Here is a 26,821-nt window from a genome sequence, read left to right as displayed (position 1 = left end):
TCAGGGAACAAGGAATTGGTTTTAGAGTCAAGATGTTACATTGGAGAAGGGGTCAGAGAAAGGATGTTCTAGGATATAGGATCTGCAATAAGAAAGTCTTGAGAAGAGAAAACTTTTTCTGTGCGCTGTGGGAGTGAAAACCAATAGTTGTGGACTTCTCCATTTCCAAAGTGTACTACAATCTGTACTTTTCTCATTAGATCTCTGACTTCGATGTTTTACAAGGATTTTTGTGAATATTCTGAGTCCATTTAGATGATCTAGAACCATTTTCTAGCCTCCAAGATTTTTTCCTTTTTTTTTTTTTCTTGGTATTTACCATTGAATACAGGCTTTTCATACTAGGTTACATACTCCCTCTTTTTTTTTTTTTGTTTTGAGTCAAAAGCACTAAATTGCCTTGTCCATGTTGAACTTGTGATCCTATCAGAATATCCCAGAGTGTTGAGATTATAAACAGGTGCTATCATGCCCAGCTGTCCAAATTCTTAATTTCATTAAACATGAAATGTTCCTTGTTACATGTGAAGTCAACATTCACAAATTCTGGATTCTAATGTAGGCATGTTTGGAGGGGAAGAGACATGCTCTATATAGTTCTTACAGGCATAGAGACTTTTACTAACAAACATAAATCCTTAAGAGTACGCAATCCTCTACCAGATAATAGAACAACAGCAACAACAAATCTTTAAATGCATACATTACAAGACATGTTTGAAGTACACTGAAATGGGAATGGGACCAAGAGATGGAGGGAGGTGGAAAGGAGACCCCAAAACAATTAAGGTATGTTATGTACAAGTACCAACCTCCTTACGATGAATGTAATCATTATGTACTTAAAACACATGCCAATAAAAATTTAAAAATATAGAAGTAGTCTTGACAGAATTCCATAGATCTATACTTGATGAATAAAAATCCTATAAGATAAAAATCAAAGGATGTGCTGTGGAGCTGACCTTATATTGCCACTATTTAGACTGTTGAATCAAATATTGGGCAGTTTGAAGCCCTTACCACAGCCTGCACCAAAAACTGCTTTATCCTAAGAGATGAAGTGGATTTGAGGGTCTCTGCTCTCTTATCTTCTAAATTCTGAGGAGGTCTTATACATTAATTGTAGGTTGGTTAATTTTAGGCCATGCATATCTTTAAGAAAGGCTGAGAACTAGTGTTTGGAAATCTTGATTAGTGTAGTCATTTTCCCAACCTGGAAGTTTCACAAATTTATAATAGGAATGCATGGACCAGTATTTTTCAAATTATTTGTCCCACGAGTTTCAAGTGGGAGCAAAATAAATTCACAGACATTTAAGGAGTACTTTAGATAAAGTGCCATACAATAGAGCAGGATACAAAAATGATATTATCTAAGGAAGGACTCAAAAATTTTTGAGGAGACAATCATTAAACATCAACGATTGTGTTTGATAGCTGTTGTCACAAAAAACCTTGTTAGCCTATATAAGAACATGTGTGACCTGTACTCTGTACTCTGTACTTAAGGATTTGTGGGCTACTTGTGGACAAAACTGGACCTAAAGGATTACTATTAAAAGTTCCATTTGTCACAAGTTTAAGTACATTCAACTTTACAATCCACGACTGGTGGCAAGGATGTGGAGGCAATCAAGTGTTAGGTAAGCTCTAGAACCCGAGGCGCTGTTCTGTAAATATTGAGAAAACCAGTGGAATTTATTTGACACAGTGGAGTTTATTTTAACACAGATAACCATTTAAGACACACTCTGGATGGGGATATGCAGGACCAATGAAGTTAATAATGCAACAAATCATTGTAAAAATCACAAAGGTATGCAACCCAGAAAAGTAAAATGAAAAGAATCAATAGAAAATAAAACCTGGAGAAGTCAGAATAATTTTGTAAAAATGTTGAAATGTGAAGCGAGTAAAAAAGATCAGATGTAATCAATTAAATGTTTGGTTTTTGTATTTGACTGTCACTTGGCAAAGGTGGCAGGAATATTTTCAGTGAGTGGTTGGCCTTTAAATCATAATCAAAATGATACACATCCACAGATGTAGTGACTGGATTACTTGAGGCTTAAAGATTTGACAAAATGGGAAAAATATTAATGGGTTTGAATAGAAACGTATCAACTGTATTTACATGTGGCTATTTACATGTGGTGTGTGGATGTAGCTAGTTAATACCTGTAACCAGCTAATTTTCTAAGTTGCAAGGATATTTTTAGGATTGTGACAACTGTCTACACTTGTGCCTAAGTGATGTTAGTTAATAGCTTGTCTTTAGCCTTGAAAAGTTTTCATGGAAGACACAAAATGGAGCTTCCGATACCATTACCAGGGTTCAGGAACGAAAACAAGCTTTAAGTATTCTCGTACTTAACATGCCCTCCTAGGACTGCTAGGGCAACCTAAAGTGGCCACCCTACACCACGTGTGAAGTCAGATCCACCTGTTCAATTAATTTACGTTATAAATTCTTCGGCAAGGGTTTTTGTGAAACTGAAAGCACTAGCTGTTTTAAGTTGGGAGATGAAACACTGTATTTTACCCAGAAGCTAGTCATTGAGAACAAAATGCTTGGTTTCTTTGCACGGCTAAGGATCCCATCCATACGTAGCGCGCCAAAGCTTTGTTCAACACGCCGGCGTCGCCATGTTAGCGCCCAAAAAGGTGGAGTCAGGACAGCAGAGATGGGAGGGCCTCATCTTTAATTCCTCCCATGATCCTTCGTTTTTACAGTTTCCTCCCACTTTCAGCCCGCCTCCCAAGCCTTAAGTATGAAGGCTCAGAAAAGAACCGAGTATCGAAGACTACCAACAAAAACTTACTTCTTAGGGTAGATGCTCAGCCCTTAGTGTGATAAAGTGGTGGCCCTGAAAAGGGCCTTTGGTTGATGTTTTTTTGTTAGGAAACATCCGAGACTTAACCGCCGAAGCCGTAGAGCGTGCGTCCCTGGCGCTTGAGCGCGTAGACCACGTCCATGGCGGTGACCGTCTTGCGCTTGGCGTGCTCCGTGTAGGTGACGGCGTCGCGGATCACATTCTCCAGGAAGACCTTGAGCACGCCGCGGGTCTCCTCATAGATGAGACCGGAGATGCGTTTAACACCACCACGGCGGGCCAGGCGGCGGATGGCGGGCTTGGTGATGCCCTGGATGTTGTCGCGCAGCACCTTCCGGTGGCGCTTAGCACCGCCCTTGCCAAGGCCTTTGCCTCCCTTGCCACGTCCAGACATTCTCACTGAGCTCTGAGCGTGTTTCAGCAGTGAAGACCGGCGCTGCAGTCCTTTAAATACTCCTTCTGCGGACCTTTTTGGAAACTGCAACAGTGAGGCGGGAACAAATCTCTGTTCCCGCCTCTTTGTTCCCGCCTCCCCACCCTACTGGTGTACGTGCAGTTGCCTGAGAAGGAAAAGGGGCGGAGACTGGGGGATTTGAGACTAAGGCTATCAGCCTTTCTCATTGTTTTAAGGTGCTGCTTTCTGTTCCCTCAGGATAATAACAGTGGATTCTAGCGACTAATATGCATAACATTCCCACTTAATCTTATAATTTTCAAAAGAAAGTTCTATCAATACACTGGTCCATGACATACCAAAACAATGCTGATTTTTTTCAATCAGAAGATTCTTTAAAAATGTAAGAGGTGGGGTGTGGTGGTGCACACCTATAATCCCAGCACTGGGTAGATTTAGGCAACAAGAGGCAAAAAGATCGCTGTAAATTTGAGGTCAGCCTGTTGCTGCAAAGTGAGTTCAAGGCTGCATCGTGAAACCATATACATATATGTGTAAATAAGTAAATAAATATATATATATATACATTTATGTATACATATATATATACACACATATATGTGTATAAAATAAAATGTAAGGAGTACCCTTAATTTTTACAACCTAGGGACCATAAATCTTTGTGTTTGATCAGGGTATATACATATACAATGTTTTCAGACCATTTGATTGAGGAGGTCTACAAAGGGAGGCTCATGTTGAATCTCCCATTATTTTCTTCCCAATTTGCCTTCTAGTGATGAAAAAAATCGCAAGTGTGGAGATTTTACTCCTAGCAAGTGGTACTGCTGGACCTGCTTGTTGAACCTTGTGGCCTTGCTACCTACCACTGATTCTATGCCAACAGAATATTAATGAGTATATCCAGTGAAATACAGCTGCAAATTCATAGGCGTGACAAAAGTAACAGTAAAATCATTCTGTGAAATAGCCAAGTAAAAAGTGATCAATGATGCTGTACTCTCAAGTGATAATTTGATATGTTTAGCCAAATTCTTGCATGTATATACTGGAAATATACATATTGGTCTTTTCTACATACTAGAGACAATTTTTAAAAATTCTTTCCCTGTTGATGCTTATGTTATAGGGAGAAAGAAATTATTTTCTGGGCTTAGAGCCTACCTGGGATTTAGAATAGGTCTTTTTATCTGCTGGCTTAGAAACATCGATCTTCCTATCTAAAAAGGTACCACACAAGCTTTATTTCCTCTGTCCTGTCTCTAGCAATTTAGTGTCTACAACAGGGTGACCAGCAGTGGCTTGGGAATATCAGGTTTTCAGTAACAATTACATCTTTTCTTTCAGAAAAATTGAAAGGGAGAAGCAAAGTAAGCTCAGGATAAAGGGTCAATCATTAAGCCAGCACATTTCTAATTGCTGCCTACTGGGGCAAATACATCTCAACTGTATTACAATTACTTGGAAACCTGTTAGACATGTAAGAAAATTCTGTACTTCACCCTGAATCTTTTGTGTTTCACACAAAATCTTTAAGTGTGTGGTGTACTCATTTTATTTTGGAAAGAATTGTTTTGAAGTTGTGTTGTCCTGATTATAGAAGCCAGTAGCCACCTATGTTCAGTGAAGCTTCAGTTATATAAAACTAAAAATAAATGTGACTTGGATAACAAAAGACATCGAAGTGCTCAGTAGTCATGTGTGGGTAGTGGTGGCCTATTGGACAAAGTTGTGTTGTGCTGCTATGTGATAAAGGATTTCTTTTGAGGAGCTTCTGGTCAGGAACAGGGAATGGCAAATTACCACATGCCTAACAATGAGTAGTTGTACTTATAATACATAATAGAAATGAGGCAATTTTTAGGTCTGGTATACTTGCAGGTGTACTAAGGTATGTGAAATGCAGACTGAGAGTTTGAAAGAATTAATGTCCTTTTTGGGACATAAAAGTGATATTGTTTAACTGGTTGTGCTTGTTGCAAGGCCTTCTGATAGAATGTTAATATAGTAGTTTCACATTTGATTCCAAAAAACATCTCTCTTTCCTGTAGTCCTTGTGTTTTTTGCTCCTTGTTGGTAATTACTCTGCAGTCACTGTTCTTATGAAGTCTTTGAAATTCAGTGAATTTTGGATTGCTTAAACACAACCACTTTGGAATGATCTATTGAATGATACCTGTATCTTACTGTCATGTTTAGGGTTGTGGTGATGGGAGTTTACAGAAAATTGAAAGACCTGGAAGCCATAAACTAGATAGCTACCATTTATCTAACTTTTAAAAACATGTATAAAATAAATGGTTACAAACAATGGAGAGGATATTCTACTATTTTAGGATCTATTCAATTTCAGATATGAAGCAGAGAATATAATTCTTTCTGGAGATCTTCCCTATGGATATAATAGCTGAGGAGTTTCATCACTTCTAGTTTATAATCATGGGTGATTATAATCATGGGTGATCCAGACCTCAGCAACCTTGTCCTGAAAGAAGATAAGCATTTAGAATCCAAACAATAATATGGTAACTGTGTACAGCACGTTTTTCTTACATAAAGATGTGGAAAAAGACTTTGTTGGAGAAATTGAGTGTCAGTTGTTGGACTGTAGGAAGGTCAGAGATTTTCTATGGCAAAGTGGCAAAATGTTCTTAGCTCCATTGCCTTGTCATTAATTGAGAATCTAGTTATGGGACCTACTAGGACTACAGAGAAATGAAATGGTAATATGCACAAATTGAAAACATGTAGCTTACCTTGCTGAACAATTCCAAATATTTTTCAATTACCTCTATCATGACAATAATGATGGGCAAAATTTTAAATTTTTAAGAACCTGTTAATTGTATTTATAGGGTTACATACTATAAAGCTGTACATCCAAAAAGAAAATGTCTCATATAATGCTTGTAACCATGTGCTAACAAACTATCCTTTTCTTCAGATACCTATATAATGCTTCCAAAGAAATTTCTGAGTGCTAGTGATTCTATTACTGATTTCTGGTATAAAAGGTATTTGTGTTTTATGTTATATGACTGTCTCTCAGATGTCAAGAACTTGATTTCAGTGTTTACTACCCAAAAATGATTACTTCAAAATATTTTATTGTAATGGAGTTATATAAGTGTGGACACATGAAATCTTTAATGTTGATTATGCTACCTTTTTTTATATGAGAAAAACCTTCAAGTCATAATACACTCCTAAGTCAGAAAGACTAGATTTTTGGGAATAGATATACCTATTAAAAGAAATATAAAAGTAAGTGACCTTTATTATTTCTTTTTTAACAAAACAAATTCAGTTTAGTAGCAGAATATGTGAGAGAGAACTTTACTTTTGTGCTTATTTACCCAGTAAAAAACCAATTTTACCAGTTTTATTTTATTGCAAGCTAACAGAGCTGTTCAGCATTCATGTGTGCTTATCTTTTAGTCACATTCAGCCAACTTGGGCTATAACAGGGTAGTTTACATTTTAAATTTTACAACCACAGAGAATATTATAAGCCTTCAGAAAAAATATTTTCTTTCTAAATCCTATGTATTCATATTTTAAATTTGAAATATCATTTTGAAATACTAATATGTTGTTAAATAGGGCAATCTTCTCACCAAGTATATGTCATTAAATGTTTTACAGTTTTAAAGAAATGTAACCTGAACCTATGTGATGTCCTAAAATTCCAGGTTACACCTGCTAAAATGAAATGCTGTTGACTTTTCTTTACTTTTACTTTATTATTAGTATTATCACTTATTTTCTTTGTAGATCAGATTATTGATCTCTAATGCCATTCTAGATCAGAAAGTCATATTTAGAAGCAGAATGGAAGCGCCACTCCCTCATCTTTCTAAAAACGTTAAAATCGCTAACACAGGGGGGTCAACCCTATCTTACACACTGGTAAAATAAATGCTTTTTCAAAAAATCTGTTTTTCTCTCAATAATCATCCTGCTTGCAAGTAGAACTTTGCATCCCAGTGCCAATTCCTACAGCTCAGTGCAAACAGCTCGCAGGAGAGCTTGTGCTATTGCTTCCGCGAAAAAACCAATTTTTCCTATATATTTCAGTATAAACCAATTTATTTATATACTTTTGCGAAGATAAGAATGCGCAGAATACTGTTCGCAAAGAAAAGTTTCCCAACGAAGCAGAGAGAAATAGTATTTTTAAGGAAAACCTGAAAGTTGTCTCAATTTGACCGAACTTTGGAAGAGAGTTGGGGGAATCAGGGAAGTTTCAGGGAGCCAGTTTTGAAACTAGGTGTAGAAAATAAGGCATGAATGAAGCCTAAAGCCTCTCGGATCCGTTTCCCCCAAATTCCTAATTATTTCGTGACCAGATTTCTTTTATTTTTACTCTTTTTTAAGGGGCAACAAACACAGCCACAGGGAAGAGCGGAGGAGCTCTTCTCCAGCGGCGCGGCGCACAGAGCAGGGAACCAATCATCACGCAGCGTCTCTCTATATAAACCCCTAGTCTTCAGCGTGAGGAATACGCCGTTCTGACAGTTCTGAGCTTACTTTTCCTTTTTCTAGTGAGAGAGAAAGATGTCGGAGACTGCTCCAGTAGCTCCTACTACTCCCGCACCTGCGGAGAAAACACCTGTAAAGAAGAAAGCTAAGAAAACTGGCGCTGCTGCAAAGCGGAAGGCGACTGGGCCACCGGTGTCCGAGCTTATCACCAAGGCTGTAGCCGCTTCCAAGGAGCGCAGCGGGGTGTCGCTGGCTGCGCTCAAGAAGGCGCTAGCGGCCGCCGGCTACGATGTGGAGAAAAACAACAGCCGCATCAAGCTGGGGCTGAAGAGCCTGGTCAGCAAGGGCACCTTGGTGCAGACCAAGGGCACCGGCGCCTCTGGCTCCTTCAAGCTCAATAAGAAGGCGGCTTCCGGGGAGGCCAAGCCCAAGACTAAGAAATCGGGTGCTGCCAAACCCAAGAAACCAGCTGGGGCCGCCAAGAAACCCAAGAAAGCTGCGGGTGCGGCCACTCCCAAGAAGAGTGCCAAGAAGACCCCCAAGAAGGCGAAGAAGCCCGCCGCAGCTGCTGGCGCCAAGAAGGTGGCTAAGAGTCCGAAAAAGGTGAAAGCTGCCAAACCCAAAAGGGCTGCTAAGAGTCCAGCTAAAGCCAAAGCCCCGAAGCCGAAGGCTGCCAAACCGAAAGCTGCCAAGCCTAAAGTTACGAAGGCCAAGAAAGCGACCCCTAAGAAGAAGTGAACCTTCCAACAGGTCTTCGTAAATCTCAACGGCTCTTTTCAGAGCCACCCACGATATCAATTAAAGAGCTGATCACTTAAGGTTTACTTGATTGGTTCTCCTTGAGTAATTGGCTGACTTTCTCCCCAATGTTTTGCGGCACGTACGCGCATGGGTAGAAAATACTAGTGTGGCAGGTATGTTCTTCCAGTTTAGTAGCGGCCCTAGGTATTAGTCACAGTCCCTGGAAAACAAGCCAGCATAGTGAGGTGAGAAGATATAAAATAAACCATTGGTCTCACCATTATTGAACTATAAACTTTAGTGTGAGCGGTGAAGTCTAACCTTTCACATAAAGGTTACGCGCTCTGGTCGATAGCTGTTGGAAATGACCACTTTGGGCTAGAGACTGCATGACGCGAAGGTAGTGCGTATACTGGAATAACAGGATTTGGCGCGAAGTTTTTGGTTTTTCGCGCGTTGGGATTTTCAGTGTAAATTAGCCAATCAGAAGAATGGATGGTAGCCTCGGACTCTTATCCAAAGTGTTTTCTCATTGGCCCGCAAGGCTCTTGGCAGCCAATCATAATATTGATTTTGTTGCAGTGACATTGTCTCAGGGAACGTTACGTCAGAGACTATAAAGTATTAAGGGTTGTGTGTACAGGGGTGAGGTTGGAGAAACTGAAACCTCTGCCATTTTGTCTTGGTATGTGCGTACTGGCAAGCATGACAGGCGTGGATTTTTCTTTCCTCTGAAAGTTGGAAATTAAAAAAAATTTTTAAAAATTTTTGTGAGATTATTTGAATAACTGGTACTTGGGGTTTAATTTGGATGATTATCGCTTCAACCCGATGCTAAGGTATAAGAAATTCAAGGAGCATTCCAGTTACTTTGTTATCTAATGTCTTCTGTCTCCTAGTGCTTCCGCACCTGATGTTTAGGTGATCCAGGGAGCTGTGTTTAGCTGTTTCTCCCATATCTGTTTGGCGTGTGGACGATGGGAAAGAAAACTTGGTAGGCAGCATGGTTTGCAAGCAATGACAAAGAAGGAGTTGACTTGCATGGTCTCCCATTGTATTTCATCTTGAGGATTTTTAAAAATTAGTACAGTTTTTTTTTTTTTTTTTTTTTTTAATACCAGACATCGAATCCAGGGTCGCAAGCTTGCAAGACAGGCGGTTAGGCGGCTGAGCTAATGTTTATAAAATTAGTCATGAAAAGCACAGTTTTATTCACAACTCCTGATAGCATAGAAACTACAGATGTTTACTGGGCTCATTGGAGAAAAAATAAGTATTTTTACAGTCTAAGTGCAGACTGTCAGTCCTTTGTTATCTATAGCAGTAATTAATAACACTGGATTTCAAAAACAAAAAACCCCACTGAATTTCAAAGTACCTGTTAGTCTTAATAGTGATGACAAATGTTATCAGTTTTCTAGTAGTTTAGGCTTCTTCAAGTTTACAATTTGTGAGTCCTTTGTTGCAGGCAGCTGAGTTGGTTAGAAATACTATAGGCACTGAGGCAGGGCTAGATCCTCAAAGGAGCCAGTGTATAAACCCAGATACCTTGCAATTGTTGGGGAGACAGACAACTTCTGATGTGGGCCAGGCCTCAAGACAAAGGATCAAACAAATATATTCAAATCCTAAGGACTGATATTCTAAATAGTTTCCTACCTCCTGAGGATGCCTAGAGTCACCATTCTAACCCCCTGGGGAAGAGTCAAGGCTCTTTAAGAATGCCTGCTTTCTATGTGACTTATTTTCTGTTTTGTCTCCAATTTAATCAATTTTACCTGAACTACTAATCTCATTGGCTAACTACAGTTATGTCCCACCTTATGCCCAACTTCCTTGTGAGTTCCCAGTTTCCCCCACCTTGAACCCATCTTGCCCCCCCCCCCCCATGATTTTGCTCTATGAAAGTCCCTAGAAAAGACAGAGTCCTTGGTAACTCGCTTGGGACCCCTTCTGTCTCTCTTTCAGACAGAAGCTTTCTCTCTCTTAATAAATATATTCTGCTCTTAACCTCCGTAGTTCCTAAAATTCTTTCTTTCATTTTAGAGAACACGAACTCGCGGACATAGTAGGTTGAGAATTTCATTCCCCTATAGCAGTGATGACACATAGGTTTCTTCACGTTTACAATCTGTGAGTTCTTCACACTGACATTCCTTATTATATGTGGTGCTGGACATTTATCTGATACTAAAGAAGAAAATACATTGTTCATGAAAATTTTTGATAACTATTATTTTCCCTGTGTTCTTAAGAGTCCGTTTTGAGACAGTGTCCATAAACATTTCTGCAGACTATGTAGTACATAACCCAACATATGCCTTCAAATTTTGAGCAGCAGAATCCTGAAAAATCCCTCCTGATGGAAATGCCTCTTTATCTTCATTTGTTTTCTTGTGTTTACTTATTCTCTGAGGGTTTATTAAGTTTTGTACCTTATTTTCACCTATTATTTAAAATAGCTGGAGGAATGCGGCCAGGACTGTCTCTTTAGCTCTTTTAAGCAGGATTTCAAGTTTTTTGAGCCATTGCTGCATCTCATATTTTTTTGTTTGTAATGAAAGCTGGAAACCCCTCCTTTTATGAGAATGGCTTGATTGAGAAGGGTAATTGAAATCATCAGAAAACATATGAAATGGTAAAATGAGCATATATTTTAAGTAACAGATTTAAGTCACCCAGCAGTAAAAACAGATCAGGGAGGTCTGCAGTGCCCAGAATGTGAGACTTTTACTGAGGATGGGATACTTCAATCAATAAGAGCAATCACAGTTACATCTCTATTTTAGGGTTTTAAAGCCTTTCTATAAGTTCCTTATTTGGGTGTCACTATAACATTCAGTGTAATAAATGACATTCAGTGTAAATAAAATGATTATTTTAAAGTTGAGAAATTTTAGGCTTAGGAAGACTTTATGACCAGAAGTGAGCATTTGTTGTTTGTAAGTGAAATAGAGTTGGGTCTGTAACACAGGTTTCTTGATCCCTTGATTTTTCTTACATGATACGCAGTCTCTTGTAGAAAAGTGGTAGAACTTAGTTCGTTTGTAGGGTCATTGGACAAGAAGCAGTGTCCATATTTTGTTTGTTTTTTTTCTTTTTGGCTCATTGTGAGCCTTTCAGTTCCCAGACCACAAGGAATGCAAAAAAAAAAAAACCCCCCAAAACACAAAACCAAAAAACAAGTCTACGACCTTCCAGAATCTCCTTCTGACTTATGTCAGTTAGTATTTATGTTCTTCTACAAGCACTTCTAATAAGCACTTATTTTCAAGAGACGGAGAACTTTTAAAACGTTTTTGTCCATTTTCTATAATTTTTCAGCAGATAAATTGGGTCATGGTGACTTCCAGAGGATGAATGAGGCGAGACAGAAGATGGCATAGAAGATGTGAGGGACATTTTCGTATTCTCTTTCTTGATGGAGGGCACTTTTGTATAGGTATGACATAAAAGTAACTTACAGAACCAGCTGGCAGGCAATCCTTTGTTCCTTCTATGTACTGAGTATTTATAAGGCTCCAGTGGGATCTGATTTTTTGGGACCCCAACCTGCTTGCCAGTAGAGGCATTATTCTCAGCATGTGACTCAGTTCTGCACCTAGGCTTGTCATCTACAGACACAGGATAAATGAGGATACAGATAAGATAGGACAATGAATCTTGCAGGTCCCAGAATATATGGGAACATCTGGAGCCACCTGAAAATTTACACCAGATGCTTCAAGGACTTTGCTCACTGAGGTACAAGACAGCCAGAGAAATTTGATTACAGATATTTATTAAAATCTTACCACCTAATTTTTCTTGCCTTTTTTCAGTCCTTGTAAAAGGGACACACTTCTCTGTGTTCCCTAGAGATAGTCTTGCTGGCATTTGTCTGCCTGTACCAGGCACAATAAATTCCATGCCATGTTGCCTTTACACAAGCCTGGTTGTCTCAGGTGGTGTCTGCCCTTGTGCCATTTGTTACAATAATTGCCTGACTTCTTTTAAGTGGTGGAATTTTAGTTAATGTTATTGTGTGGAGGCCTTAATTTTTAAAAAAATTTTATTTAAAAAGAAAAAACAGAAAAATCAAGAAATAAACCTAAAAACAACAACAAAAACCAACAATAGCAGTATAGGTTTTCAAACAAGATGAATGATAGGAATTTAACAGCTGTTGTTATATTGCATATTGTTCTCTTTAGAATAGTTGCCCAAGTTACGAGATACAGGAATAAAGCAAAACAGTAAAACGAAAAGAAGTTGGATTTCAAAGACAAGACAGAAGGAAATCCCCCACAGTTGCCACAGTGCACACTGCCATCCTTCAAATAGAAGCCCAGACCAGCAGCCCCAGGCCTGCAGAGTCAATCAAGCAATACAAACATCAAGCTATTCCTTTCACCTCAGTTCCTATCATCTCATGCTGAGTTCCTCTGAATCAGCCAGTTGTTTACTGGGGTGTGGGTAAGGAGGTTGGGAGGATGTAAGGGTGCTACTCTTCTGGTTTCCCAGCTCAGGCACCCGCTGGCTCATGGGAAGGCATGGTTCAGCTTCTTGCTGAGTCTCTTTCGTTTCCCATGGTGAACTCTGGCTCTTACTTTTTTTTCAAAAACTCAGACTCTTCGTTTTCTTTTCTTTTTTGGTAGGGTCTTGCAATGTAGTTTAGGCTGACCTTGAACTCACTATGTAGCTCAGTCCGTCCTCCAATTCACTGTGATCCTTCCTGCATCAGCTTCCCCAATGGTCGGACTATAGGAATGCTCTGCCATGTCTGGTTCAGGTTCATATTTAAAGAATTCTCAATAAGTCTTGTGTTTTCTTCCCCGTGATCCTGCTTTTCTCTCAGCTGGGATGATTTTATTGCTTTGTATTCAGTTTCCTAACTCTAGTTTCTCTAGCTCCAACTCACATTCTGATCATTCTGCCGCAGCAAAACCAAAATATGCTTGATGAAATGATTACTGGCCCTGTATTGCTTTTGGGTCAAGTGAAAGATTGTGGTATTATTTCATGATTGTGTCTTGTTGCTCACATTGATAGGCACTAATAACAAAACAAATTACTTTTTGTTTCTATTATATTTCACCCCCACAAAATTTTCATCTGAAATCCCTTCTGTTTTCCTTTTTTGATAATGTTTTCACTGCTTCAAGCTCCATTTTCATGAATGAATTCCTCTAATTTAAATATCTACTTATCAGCTAGACATAGTATAATGTACCTATAATTTTACCTACTTGGGAAGCTGAGATGGGGATCTCAAGTTTGAGGCCAGTCTAGGTAGTGTTGTTAGACAACTTCTCCCTGCCTACTTCTCCTTTCAAGATCCAGTTATCTTTGATAATTCTCTTATGTGAAATGGTATACAGTTACTGCCAACAGAAAAATTTTAATGCATGAATTTCTAATAACTAGAGAATCAATTTTTTCGTGCTTTTCTGTACTCTGGTGGATGTTCAATTGCATTCTTAAAGTACTGTTTAATGAAATACATTGTGGCCAGATAGAATTCAGAATTAGTTACGCTATTTTGTGTTTTCCTACATAAGAAGCCAATGATAGCAGACTTTTCTGCTCTTTTTTTTTGTGAATCTCTTTTCCATAGTCTCATTTTTAGATTCTCTTTAGGAACTTGTAAAGTATGTCATTCCAAAGTGTTAGGGACACTACAAAATTCAAACAAAATAATATTTGTGACTTTTGAGTAAAAATCTCCAGATGTATAATACTAATAATTACTCTGGGCAGATGTAGTAAGAAGGATGTGGAAAAATAATGAAGTAAAAATTTATTTTTTCTTTTTTTGTGAAAGTACTGGTAATTCAGAGAGAATTCATTCATATTATTATTATTATTATTATTATTATTTTGTCTTTTTGAGACAGGGTCTCTCTATGCAGTGTAGGCTGGCCGTGAGCTCACTTTGTAGTTTAGGCTAATCTTGAACTCACAAGGATCCTCCTGCCTCAGCCTCCCAAGTGCTGGGATTACAGGCATGAGCCACCATGCCTGGCTCTCATTCATATTATTTAGATTATATATTCTGCAGGAGAACAGTGAACTCTTTATCCATCATAAAGCGTCATGGCCAAAATCCAAGTAACAAAGATATTATGACTTGTGTCTAGATGTTCCCTAAACCCTCATGTTCTCATAGGTGGAGCTTTTATGGAGGTGGATGGATTTAAGATGTGTAATACTGGGAATAAAGGTACATGGTCATATATTAGTCATCTAATTGGAATTAGCATAGTTCTGGAAGTGACTGAATGGATTGGCTGAACACAGCAGCCTCACCCTGTGTGTGGGTGGCACCACCTAAAAGGTTTATAGCTTGTTTGGGATAAAAGAGAAAAGGAGATTTACTTCTGCTGCTTTTTGTTGCTTTCTGCCTTTTGCTTGCCACACCATGGACAGTTTCTCCCCTGTGATGCACCTCTGCCATGCTGCCCTGCTTTTTAATCAACTGACTATGGACTAGAACCTGCACACACTGTGACCTGAAATAAACTTTTCACCCTTTAATTTATGGGTCTTGAGTATTTTGTCCAAGCAACAAAAAAAGTAAGAGAACGAGTTAAAAATGAAAATAAAAGCATACCACCTTTATCTGATCATAGTTTTATGTGACATAAGAGTCTTGGAGACAAGAAAAATGAAACCAAAGATAAAATGTGCATTTTTTTTTTTTTTTAAATTGGTACCAGGGATTGAATTTACCACCACCTGCTTGCAAGGCAGGTGCTTATGCCGCTGAGCTAAATCCCCAGCACAAAATGTGCATTTTAATAGGGAGAAATAGGATGGATGCAACTGAATGATATTAAAATGCATGGGGGAACTCACAAGGTCTGTTCAGATTTTTCTTGGCCTTTGTGTACAGCAATCACTCCTCCAGGAGAGGTGGCAGTACTCCTGGAATAAGGATCTTCTAATATCAAACAAGGTAGAGCAAAAAGTTTATGGCCAGCCTCGAGATGAAGACAGGTTGTTGTAAGATTAGAGCTTTATTTCTAGGCTCTATGGCCTGATAGAAGAAAAGCGTCTCTGTTTCTTTGTAATTGTTTTGGGAGGAGGGAGGAGATATTCTATTGTCTATGGTAGGCCTTGGTAGGTGGGATGAATAGGAGCTAAAGTCAAGAAAATAGTAAAAGATCAGAAACTTTCTGAAATGTAGCATTTAAGGGCCTCATTTTCTTTCTTTTTTCCTTTTTATTGGTACTGGGGATTGAACTCACAACTGCCTGCTTGTAAGGCAGGCACTTATGCCACTGAGCTAAATCCCCAGTCCCTAAGGGCCTCATTTTCTAAATCCACTGGTATCTAAAAGCAGTCCCATAAGCCTGAAGTGACTGTATAGCACAATTCACCAACAGGTACATGTAAAATACATGAATCAATTTGTGTTCTTTAGCTAGGTGTCATAGCACATGCCTATAATTCCAGAATTTGAGAGGCTGAGACAAGAGGATTGTGTAAATTCTATGCCAGCTTGTGCTTCATAGTGAATTCAAGGCTTGCCTGAACTATACACCAAGAACCTGTCCCAAAAAACAAACAAACAATCCAACTAACCAAGTAAAAAAAAACTCCACTCCCAAAAAGGATATGTAATTTCTGAATAAAATCACAATTTGTTTCATTTAGTCTTTTTATTTGTTTTGAGATAGAGTTTTACTCTGTAGCCTGGACTGGCCTGGAACTTGCAGTGACCATACTGTATCAGTTTCCTGAGTGTTGGGATTATAGGCATTATCTTGGTATAAGACATTTACAATTAAAAGCTTGAAATTCTTGTGTGTTCATGCATGTGTGGCTAACTCATCACAATGAGCCCAACCTGGGCAATATAGACAGTTACTGAGACTTTGTCTCAAAGTTAAAGTGGCTCAGTGTGAAGGACAGGAGTTAAAAATCTTAGTTTTCTCATTGCTTGAGACAAAATACTTGACACCAAAATTAAGGGAGGGCACAGTCTGTAGAGATTTCAGCCCATAATCAGCAGGCTCCAAAGCAGGATGGTGTGGCAGAGGGGCACCAGTTCATGAACTTAGAAGACAGTAAAAGTGACAAGAGCAAAAGCAGGAGAGCAGGGCTGTTTTCTTTCATTATATTCTATGCAGGCAACCCACCCTAGGGCAAGTATAGCACTCACACCGCAATCCCAGCACTAGACCGTGAACCAATTACAAACTCTATATCCTGCTATCTCTGAAAAGTCTACGTCTCATGAGCTCAAGAGGCTTTGGGGGGACATCCAGACACAATCTGTAACAAATCCCTAGTAATCCCACAGAAGTTATTAACTGAATGCCAGGTAAAGGCATTATCAATCTTAAAGCTATATTTTTAAGTATTTGAGTCAATGACATTTCAATGAAGTTTTCTTAAACTGTAGTGTAATACAGTTTACCAATAGAGCCAGTTGCAGTGGCATGGGACTATAATCTCAGAACTCTGGGAGGCAGAGGCAAGAGGCTGGCAGTTTGAGGCTAGTGTGGGCAACCTAGCGGCTTAGATAAGAAACAGAGCACAACAGAAGGCTGGGGATGCAGCACTCTGTGAAGGCCTTAGCTTTAACTGGTTATAACTTCTAACCCGTAAAAGGTTTTTTTTTTTTTTTTAATTATGAAAAAGTTTAAAACTCTACCCATAAAACTATATCAACTTTTCTTTGACGCTATCGTATTTAATTTTCTCATGATTGAGACAACATATCTAACTCCCAAAGTTAAAAAAGAAGAAAGTTTTATTTAGCTCACAGTTTGCAGAGCTTTCAATGCATAGCTGGCTGGGTGGAACTTCAGAGGGCAATGACAGAGCAGGCAGGTGGCAGGCAGAAGGCGGCAAGCAGCAAGCAAGCAACAAGTAACTTAGGATAGGCTTTTTTGTGTCCCTTATAACTTATCCAGGCTACTGACCTTTATGTAACAGACACTTCAAGTGGTAAAACTCTCTGGGGTACCTGATCATAGATGTGCTGATTTGATTATAATTGCAAACTTAATGTGAAAAGTATGGACTCTACCTACCACATTTCTGAAGCTTTCTTTTCTTGTTAGTTTAGTACCAGTAGAATGACAATTGTATCTTTGATAATTACACAGTAAATAATTAGTAATTTTTTGTTTTTATAGTATCAAAGAGGACTTCTGATCCATTGCAGCAAGTTAATAAATGCTGATAATTTTTATTTAGGATAGGAAAACTATATATTAAAATTACATAAGCTCTGCCTTTCATTTGTATTACCAGGAATGCACTACATAGTGATGTCTATTTTTTTCATAATCTTATTTTGAATGTCAATTTTATTAAAACTTCCCTTAGTGTTTGTGCTAGACACAAGGCCAGGTTGAATATTCTGGTGGATTAATAATTTAAGATGTTTATTCAGATTTAATCTGCAAAGACTTGAGAAACAACTCAATTGCAATAGGATCACAGGTGAGATCACAGTGATGGTGGTGGGGATGTAGCTCTGGCCAGAACCACGAGACATTGCGCCACTGCGTCTCAAAGTCCAACAGTTGTGAGATTGAAGTATAGGTTATGATTATGCAGTGCTAGAATCTGGATATAGGCAGCCTCAGAAATATGCAAGAAAATACATTCAGATGTGGAATTTTTTTCATTTGACATGATAGAGAGAGGTGTCTCTAACAATATCTGTGACTTGTTATTTTATGCACTGTTAAATTTTTTTCCACATAGACTTAGTTCACCAGGTAACAACATCCAAATCTTAATGTCTGCCCCTACCCATCACGATGGTTAACTGGGTTTGTGTATCACTTTATGGCACATTCATTATTAATTTTATTTCTCAATTTACTTCTTTCCTTAGTTATGTTTAATGGGAAACAACATATCATAATAATGATTTTTGATCTTATTTCAGTAAAGTTTTGTGTTTTTTGGAATAGAACCCTCTAATCTCAGTTAAAGACAACCCATGGATTTGCTAAATATTTAGGCAAAACTTCTTCCAAGAACAGTTTCTTACATAGTAAACATTCTCTTACATTTCTAAATCAAAGCAAGAGATTCAGAACTGAATTCCTGATTTCTTTTGGCTACCTGTTCAGAAATGATGAGGTGAGGAATCTTTCTTCCAGGGAAAGGACATATGTTTTAAAGATATTGCCATAATGGTGCTTTTGTATGGGTAAAATCCCAGAATATTTCCTGCAAGAGACAATGTTCCAGCAGCATCACAGGTTTTCTGTGTTTTACTGATAAATAGGGAATATTTCCATGCAACTTGATTTAGAGATTAAGAAAATATTTAGGAAAGCTTAAAAGATTTTTTGAGAAAAAATGAAAACAAAGCTTTTATGGATGAAGAGGAGAGAGGTTGAAAGGAGGATGGGGCAATGGAGAAAATAAAAGAATGAAGTTATTTCATGTAAGAGTTCAAATTCCCTGTAATGAATGTGATCATTATGTATACCTAAAATCTACCAGAAAACTCAATATTTTAAACAATTTCCTTTTGAGTACATCACTTGAAAAGTTAGAGATGCTTGGTAATCCTGTTGTACTCAGAGGTTTCTCTGAGACTGATTCATTTGTTTCTCAACTCTTTGCAGATTAAACCTGAATAAAGGCCAGTTGAAAACCTGTCTCTGTGTCCTTAGTGATCCACCTAATACTAATCTAATCCTTGGCCCATCTGGGGCTCAGGAATGTGTGCAAGACCTGATAGAAGAGGGTGCTGGCAAGCCTGGCATGTTGGTACACACCTATGGTCCTCAAACCCTAGGAAGCTGAGGAGAAGGATCACATGTTCAGTTGCAACATGATCACAGGTGAGAGTTTGGCCTGGGCAATTACTGATTTAGCAAGACAGTCTTTAAAAAAAAAAAAAAAAGGTGATGGTGGTGGGGATATTGCTCTGGCCAGAACCATGAGACACTGTGCCGCTGAGTTCATAAAAAAATAGGACTCCACCACGCCTTTGCCTCCTGTGCCTCCCTCTGCTGCATTCAGAGGTGGTACAAGTGTAGCTACTGAGAGAGCAACACAGTGCCTCCTGCAGACCAAGCCAGACACCTGCCTCCTCCAGAGTACAAGGCAGAGAACAAAGGCTAACTAAGCAAAATCAACAATGTATTAGAAAGAAACAAGGGTAATGATATTTCTTCAGGCACCAGTACTGTTTCATACAAAAGGAGCCTCCAGGTGGCTGAAGGTCAACAGACTTATATTCTAGTGGCCAGCCCTGAATCATGTCAAAGATGTAGCAAAGTGACTCTCACGTTGCAGTGTACCTAAGAATCACTGCAAGGCTTGTTAAAGAACTATAGTAGTCTCAATCAGAGCATTCTGAATTCGCCTAAAAATTTTCCCTGAAACATAGACTTAAAAGCACGTATCCCCCCACACTTATGTTGTTTTCCTTGTATTAAAGATGTAGTTATAAAATCATTAAAGGTCTACATTCTAAACAAGGAGATTAGGTTTATTCCGTAGGCACAAAAAATTGCAGAAAGCTTTTGAGCTGAGTTGATTAGTTTGCTTTTGGTGGCAGATGAGTAGACAGGAGAGAAATGTCACTGAAAAGTGATACAACACTTTTAGCTAAAGGAATAGTATGTGTAATGGGCCAACAAACAAAATCAGCGAAGTTGCAGTTTCTATTCGGGATCTAGCAACTTGTCAGTTATAGTTCCTCTGTGCCAAGTGTGAGGCATGCAGTGAACAGCATTAGCTATCATGGGCTAAAATATTCTTAGGAGACACAGACAATAAATAAGTCAGATGCTTCAGCAGAGTATTTCAAATACAGACTTCTGGATGCTGTAAAGAGATAAAACAAAACGAAATGACATGATCCTTACTAGGTGATTCTTTAGAGAAAGCAACAAAAAATTAGGAAATAAAGGTTTCAGGCGAAGGTAAGTATTGGTGTGTGTGTGTGTGTGTGTGTGTGTGTGTGTGTGTGTATTCCACAGAAAGAAATTTGTGCTAAACAAATAGGCTTGTTTGCTAAAATACTAGGAACAGAGATACAAAGATAACATGTTGAACTATGAGACTGAAGGTTAAACATGTGACTGAATATGTGATACATTATATGCCATAAAATGCACCCAGATTGTCATAGTTATGAAATCATAAAAGTACAGAACAGAGATTATGAGCACCTTTTAAGCTGAGTTGGAGAATGGAATTTATGAGAATAAGAATTAGAAAGAAGCAAGGAATAATAGTAGGTTGTAGCAATAATGAAGGTGAAATTATTAGAGTTGGTTGCAGAAGACAGTCAAGAGAATATACTGATAAACTGGGTTATACATTACAAATAGCTGACATTTACTGGATTTTTGTCATATTGTAGATAGTATTTTAGTCAGTTTTGTGCAGCTGTAACAAAATAGAGATTGGGTAATTATAATGAAACAAAAAGCTATTTCTCATAGATATAGAGGCTGGTAATACCAAGCAGCTGATGGCTAAGAGAGAGAAAGAGGCAGAATTATGCCTGAAAAGGGAGTTATTCTATATAATGAGTGCTGGAAAAAGTGGTTACCAAGGTGGTTGAATGGATGACAAATCCAAAGCATCAGGACACAATTCAGTCTTCTTCCTTAAAAAGGCTAAAAATCAATTCCTTGTTGCTTCTTATGGTTTATTTCTCAATCTTGTAAGATCCAGTCAATTCAGGGCCTTAGACCTGAGAACTGCGTTTTCCTCAGAATGGGGCTTTCTTCTCTTCTGCGCTATAAAATATGCAGAGGTGACCAACTCAAGAATATATAGATTCACTAATACCACTCAGCAAAGGGTGACAAAATGAACTTATGCAAGTTGTTCTCTAGCATTGTTAGGTCTGCCCTTGCTCTACAACTGTATCCTTCATTTCTGGGGTTCTCTGTCTCTGCTCTAAACACAGGATGCCAGGCTGACAGGAAAGCATGGGCAAGCCTCAGAGCAAAAATAAAGCCAATGAAATGCTTTATGTCCATGTCTATTTTTAAACAGATTCTTTTCAAAGGACTTTTTGATCTATCTATTAACAACTCCTCTCCAAAGAGAAGAGTGCTGTGAAATACCCAAGCCAACAGCACTTCAGACATAAGGGCAAACGTATCCTTTGATTATTAATGTGTAATGAACTCGATTCTGTTCTTCCCACACAGCAGCACAGTGCAAGAGGTAACAGGAAAAGGATCAATCATCAGCTTCCCTTAAAAGAGATGGCAGGTCAAGGCAGGGGCTACAATATCAGCTGAGAAAACTTTTGCATGGTAAACTGCTACATCCAAGTGAAGGATACATCGTTTTTAGGAACAAAGTTACTTTTCTTGTGGAACAGGCACGCAGTGATTGTTCAGCTTCTGTAAAGCCCTTCTGCCTGTGATCAACCAAGCTTTGCTTCTTCCAATTCAGTCTTGTGTGATACTTGCAACACCTTAAATGGTAGGAAGAGACAAGGTAAATTTCAGATATGACAGTGACTGTTAATCATAGCTGCTATGAAATCAGTCACAAAAGTCAGGAAGTGTTGACTCTGGCTCACAAAGTTGTCCTGCCATGTCATTATAATCATGGAATATGTATATGTATATATATATATATATATATATATATATGTATGTATTTGTAAAAGCCTTAGCTTCATGATGTTAATCTAGGTATTTAAGGCTAAATATAACTAAAGCTTTAACGAACCAAATACGACTCATCAAAATGTGGACTTAATTCCTTATAATGTAGTTGAAGATGCTAGATTACATATAGCAATGGCAGCATAGAACACCTGCTTCCGAAAGGTTATCATTAGCGAAGTTTACAATGTTTGTGACCCTCAAAATAACAAAATCTACCAAACGTGAGCATTAAACACTAAGTTTACCTTACTTCTAAGCTTGCTTAGGTGGCATACTAAAACCGCCTGGGGGCGTAGGCGCCATATCCGCGCTGTACCGCCGGCGGGGTTTTGTAACCCAAACAACCCTCCGTGCAAACTTTCCGAAATACACTGCCATCTTGTAAGTAGTTTGTCAAGCGTTCCGCCCTTTAGTGTGAAACAAGTGGTTGGTCCTGAAAAGGACCGTTTTTTAAAGTCTGTTAAGAGAAAATCCAGCCGATAGACTTAGCCGCCAAAGCCGTAGAGCGTGCGTCCCTGGCGCTTGAGCGCGTAGACCACGTCCATGGCGGTGACCGTCTTGCGCTTGGCGTGCTCCGTGTAGGTGACGGCGTCGCGGATCACGTTCTCCAGGAAGACCTTGAGTACGCCGCGGGTCTCCTCATAGATGAGGCCAGAAATGCGCTTGACACCACCGCGGCGGGCCAGGCGGCGGATGGCGGGCTTGGTGATGCCCTGGATGTTGTCGCGCAAAACCTTGCGGTGGCGCTTGGCGCCTCCTTTGCCAAGACCTTTACCTCCTTTGCCACGACCAGACATCTTGAAAGATCAGTGTGGAGAGAATAACAATGCTTGTACTGCCCCGAGAGAAATCTTTTATAATACTGTGTCGGACCTGATTGAAAACTTCAAGTGCAGGGGGCGGGAAATGTACTTCCCGCCCTTCTGCGCATTTTTTTTCTATTCAGACTGCAGGAGAGAGGAAGGAGCTAGAGAAAATAGCAGAGCCAGAGTCAGCCACTGCAGGAGAGAGGAGGAGCCAGAGAAAATAGCAGAGCTTGAGTCAGCCACTAAAGTTTGTGATAATCCTTAGGAAAAGATGAGGCGATGTGGGCTGACCTTTTGTCATGGCTCATGACTCTCAATCATCTCTTTTAAATTAGTGGAAAATTTTTTCTGTATGTACGGTGATGAAGCCGTTGCACGTATTACTTTAACACCTATCTTTTCTTTTCTTTCTTTTTGAAAGTCAGGGTCTGCCCAAGTTGGCCTTGAATTTATATGTGGCTTGGTCTGACCTTGAGCTAGTGGTGATATCCTGTTTTAGCCTCCAAAGTGTTGGGATTGCAAGGGTGAGATATCACTCCTGGACCAGGCTATTTGTGATACACATTTTAACTTCTTAAGGTTTTGGGAAAATTTTCTTAGATCGTCCTTTGTTAGGAATTTTATACAAATCTGAAACAAATGAGTGTCTTGTAGAAAAAAATGAATACTTTCAATTAAAGAGGACAGTAATGCCTGGTAAAATTGTCTTTGAGAGTGGGAAAATGCTAAAATTTATTGAGCAATTACATCACCAGTGTGGGCCTAACATTTATTTTCTCTTTAATGCTTTTCTATCTGTTAATATAGTCTTGCATTCTGAAACTATCTTCTGTTCCATAGTAATCTCCAAATGTTTGTATTTGTAAATGTTATTGAAGAAGTCAATGAAAATTCTCTTGATTACTATTAATCTAATCTCTCAGCTTTCTCAATTTTCGTTACCATCTCTACATCCCAAAAGCAATTTCTCTTCAGATCTTCCTGTCTAGTAAAATAATAGTTTAGGACCATTTGTGGCCTTACAATGTGGACTTGTTACAGACAGGAAAACATTAGCTATAGCTGAACAGTTCATATGTGTAAAATTAAGTTTTTCAATAAAGTTTATAAATCTGAAGGCACTGTATTTGCTTTTGCTAAGTTAGTTACCAGCTTGAATAAAATATACACTCAACTTGGAATATTAAGATAATCAAAGGCAAGAAATTTTACATCGATATTGTTTATATTGATTACATTTTGAAATGATAATATTTTTACATTTGAGGTTAAGTAGAACAAGTTGCTGTATGTTTTTTAGTTTTGAAAATACTGTTTCTGGAGATTTCAAATTTGTATACATGGCTTTCACTCTTTTATCCCTTTGCATTGTATTGCATTTTAAAAATTTATCAGGATTCTTCTTTTAAATTCTTCACGTCTTATTCTTTACATAATCTTGACAGCATAAGCTTTGCAAAATAACAAACATTCAGTGGCTCTCTAAGGAATTTAGAAGTCAATGGAGGCTGCTTTAGAGGGCCTGAGAAACTGGACTTGCGGAAGACTAATGGGTAACTCAAGCACAACCAATCTTGGCGTCTGTGTCTTCATTTCATAAATATTTAACTCATTATTAAAAACTTTGAGTCAAGTCTTTGCTTACTTCTCTATGCAATCATAAGAATCACTATATGTATATTTTTATAAAACCTTTTATAAAAAGTTTATTATATAAATTCATTTATATAAATTATATAAATTCATTTATATCATCCCTGTTCAGGAGTGAGATAAGATTCACAGGAGCTCTTAACTGCCAATTTTTGCAAAGTCTTGTTCTGTGGAGCAACACCTAGAAATCTTCAATTACTGTCCTAAACTTACAATGTACCTTGTAGGATTCTATGAAATGTAGAATCTTGTGGAACATCCTAAGATGAGGTCACATAAGTTGTCAGTTCACAAAGTCATAAAGTCTGCTCTGGAACAACCTAGAAGAACCAGACCTGAGGTTGTGATGAACCAGGCCACTACTTGACTAGGATTACCTGTGTTGAAAGCTATATACACTTCATAATGATGCAAACTTCTTAACTCTCCCTTTTACGCTCTTTTCATGTAAAACCTCATGGTTTCTGTCAAACATTAAAATACCAACAGTGATTGTCTTTATTTGTCCTTCCTAGAAATATCAAACTGATGAACACTTCTCCTGGCATTCACTAGGTCCTGTCACATAGAATTCAGGTGCTGGTCCTGTCACATGTAGTTCATCTACTTGAATGACATTTTGCCAGTAATGGTAAGGCATGGTTTCACAGATCTCTTAGAGCTGGGATTTTCCCCTTTAAACTGTGGCACCAGTTTGACTCAACACAGAATGAAGGATTGCATAAAAACCAGTCATACTAGAAACAAAGGGAGGCTTGTCAAGCTCATCATTAATCAAGGTGAAAAAAGTGGACAGTTAGAAAACCTATTTAAATTTTTCAGATGCATTCAGCAGATAGCTAGAACTTGATACTTTATGCACATTTTTTCCTCTAAAAGTGTATTTTTAAGGGAAAGCATCAAAAACTGGTTTTTAAACTCATTCGTATGCTCCCAAATTTAAGCATTATACAAAACGATGTATATAGATTATTAAACTAATCTTGCAATCTATAAAAAAAAAGTTATGTATTTCTTGATGAATTAGTAAGGTAAGTACATAAAAATTTACAATATGACAATTCACAGACTTTGAATGTAGAGGTGGATTATTTAATTATTTTTCTAGTGACTGAGGATTCAGAGTATGAGTTAAATTCTCTAGTTGCAAGCAATGCAAACGGCAGTTTAATTTTAGATCTGTTGTCTTCATTGGACAACTTACTACTGATAAAAGTACCAAACTTTGTTAAATTTCCTAAGTATTCTCTTTTCTTCTTATAGTCATTCACAAATTTTCTATTCATTGGAACAGCTGTAACTACAAAGACTGATGGCCTGTCATTGACTAATTTTTTTTTTTTTTTTTTTTTTTTTTGGTCTTTTTCCTTTTTATTGGTACCGGGGATTGAACTCAGGACTCCCTGCTTGCAAGGCAGGCGCTTATGCAGCTGAGCTAAATCCCCAGCCCCCAACTATGTTTTTGACAAATTCAGTAATCCATCCAAATTGTTCTTTGTGAAATTGTCTGCCAAATACATAATTTAAATGGCCTGTCAGTCTATCAGAAATTTTCATTCATTAATTGAGGTCAGTTTATTTTCTCATTTATTTATTTTTTGGTTTCTTTCTTTCTTTTCTTTTTTTTTTTTTTTTTTTTTTTTTTTTTTGATGCAGTGTCTTAATATATACTGCAGCGTAGCTTTGTAGTGGTTTTTGTAGTTAGACTGTCCTGGAAGTCAGGGTGTTCTTCCTTCCTCAGGTTTCACAGTCATGGTATTGTTTCCGTGATTCACTACACCCTACAAGTCTAACTCTCGGTACCTATTAATTTTGTTATTTTTAAGTCATTACTTCATTGTTGTTAGAGTATTCTGGTGCAATAGAAAAGCAAAAAGTACAAACAAATAGGTTTATTGAGGACATAAAAAGGAGCAAACAACCCATGGTGGTTAGGCTGTCTCCTTTGACAGGATAGAGAGGCAGAGGGTTGTATGACCTCTGATTGAAGTCGTGCATGAGGCCGATATTGATGGTGCTTGAGGAACCAAATTGGAATTCTCTGCATGTGCAAACAGGAAGGGAGCTGCAATAGGGCTGAAGAAGTACGAAGTGGTATGTGTTCCTGCTTTGGCCTTCCACCATGTTAGACCACTGCCAGAATTGTACAGTAATTTATACCAGGGCAAGAACCTTTCAACTGTTTTAAAATAATTGGTTTAAAGAGATGTCATATTATTTGTAGCTAAAAAGATACGTACTGGGCCTGTCACATATTTTCTGTCTGGGGAACATTAGTCC

General features: G+C 38.3%; 2 protein-coding genes across 2 annotated transcripts; one reads left to right on the top strand and one right to left on the bottom strand.

The window, feature by feature from the left end:
- Positions 1–1,700: 1,700 nt before the first annotated feature.
- On the bottom strand, positions 1,701–22,921 carry LOC100733876 (uncharacterized). Its single transcript, XM_063259714.1, has 5 exons — positions 22,570–22,921; positions 8,085–8,458; positions 7,850–8,018; positions 4,417–4,472; positions 1,701–3,375 (listed from the first exon to the last, which is right to left on the bottom strand). Exons 1-5 carry the CDS (start codon positions 22,877–22,879, stop codon positions 2,920–2,922), a joined length of 1,365 nt encoding a protein of 454 aa, XP_063115784.1. The 5' UTR covers positions 22,880–22,921; the 3' UTR covers positions 1,701–2,919.
- Positions 7,744–8,558, top strand: LOC100734153 (histone H1.3). Its single transcript, XM_003468803.3, has one exon. It carries the CDS (start codon positions 7,810–7,812, stop codon positions 8,470–8,472), a length of 663 nt encoding a protein of 220 aa, XP_003468851.1. The 5' UTR covers positions 7,744–7,809; the 3' UTR covers positions 8,473–8,558.
- Positions 22,922–26,821: the final 3,900 nt, after the last annotated feature.

The sequence above is a fragment of the Cavia porcellus genome, unplaced genomic scaffold, assembly GCF_034190915.1.
Source record: "Cavia porcellus strain 051 isolate PalLab524CR breed Dunkin Hartley unplaced genomic scaffold, mCavPor4.1 scaffold_13, whole genome shotgun sequence".
In the NCBI taxonomy this organism is placed as follows: domain Eukaryota; kingdom Metazoa; phylum Chordata; class Mammalia; order Rodentia; family Caviidae; genus Cavia; species Cavia porcellus.
Note: the sequence above shows the minus strand (reverse complement) of the source record. Positions and strands in the feature narration are given on the sequence as shown.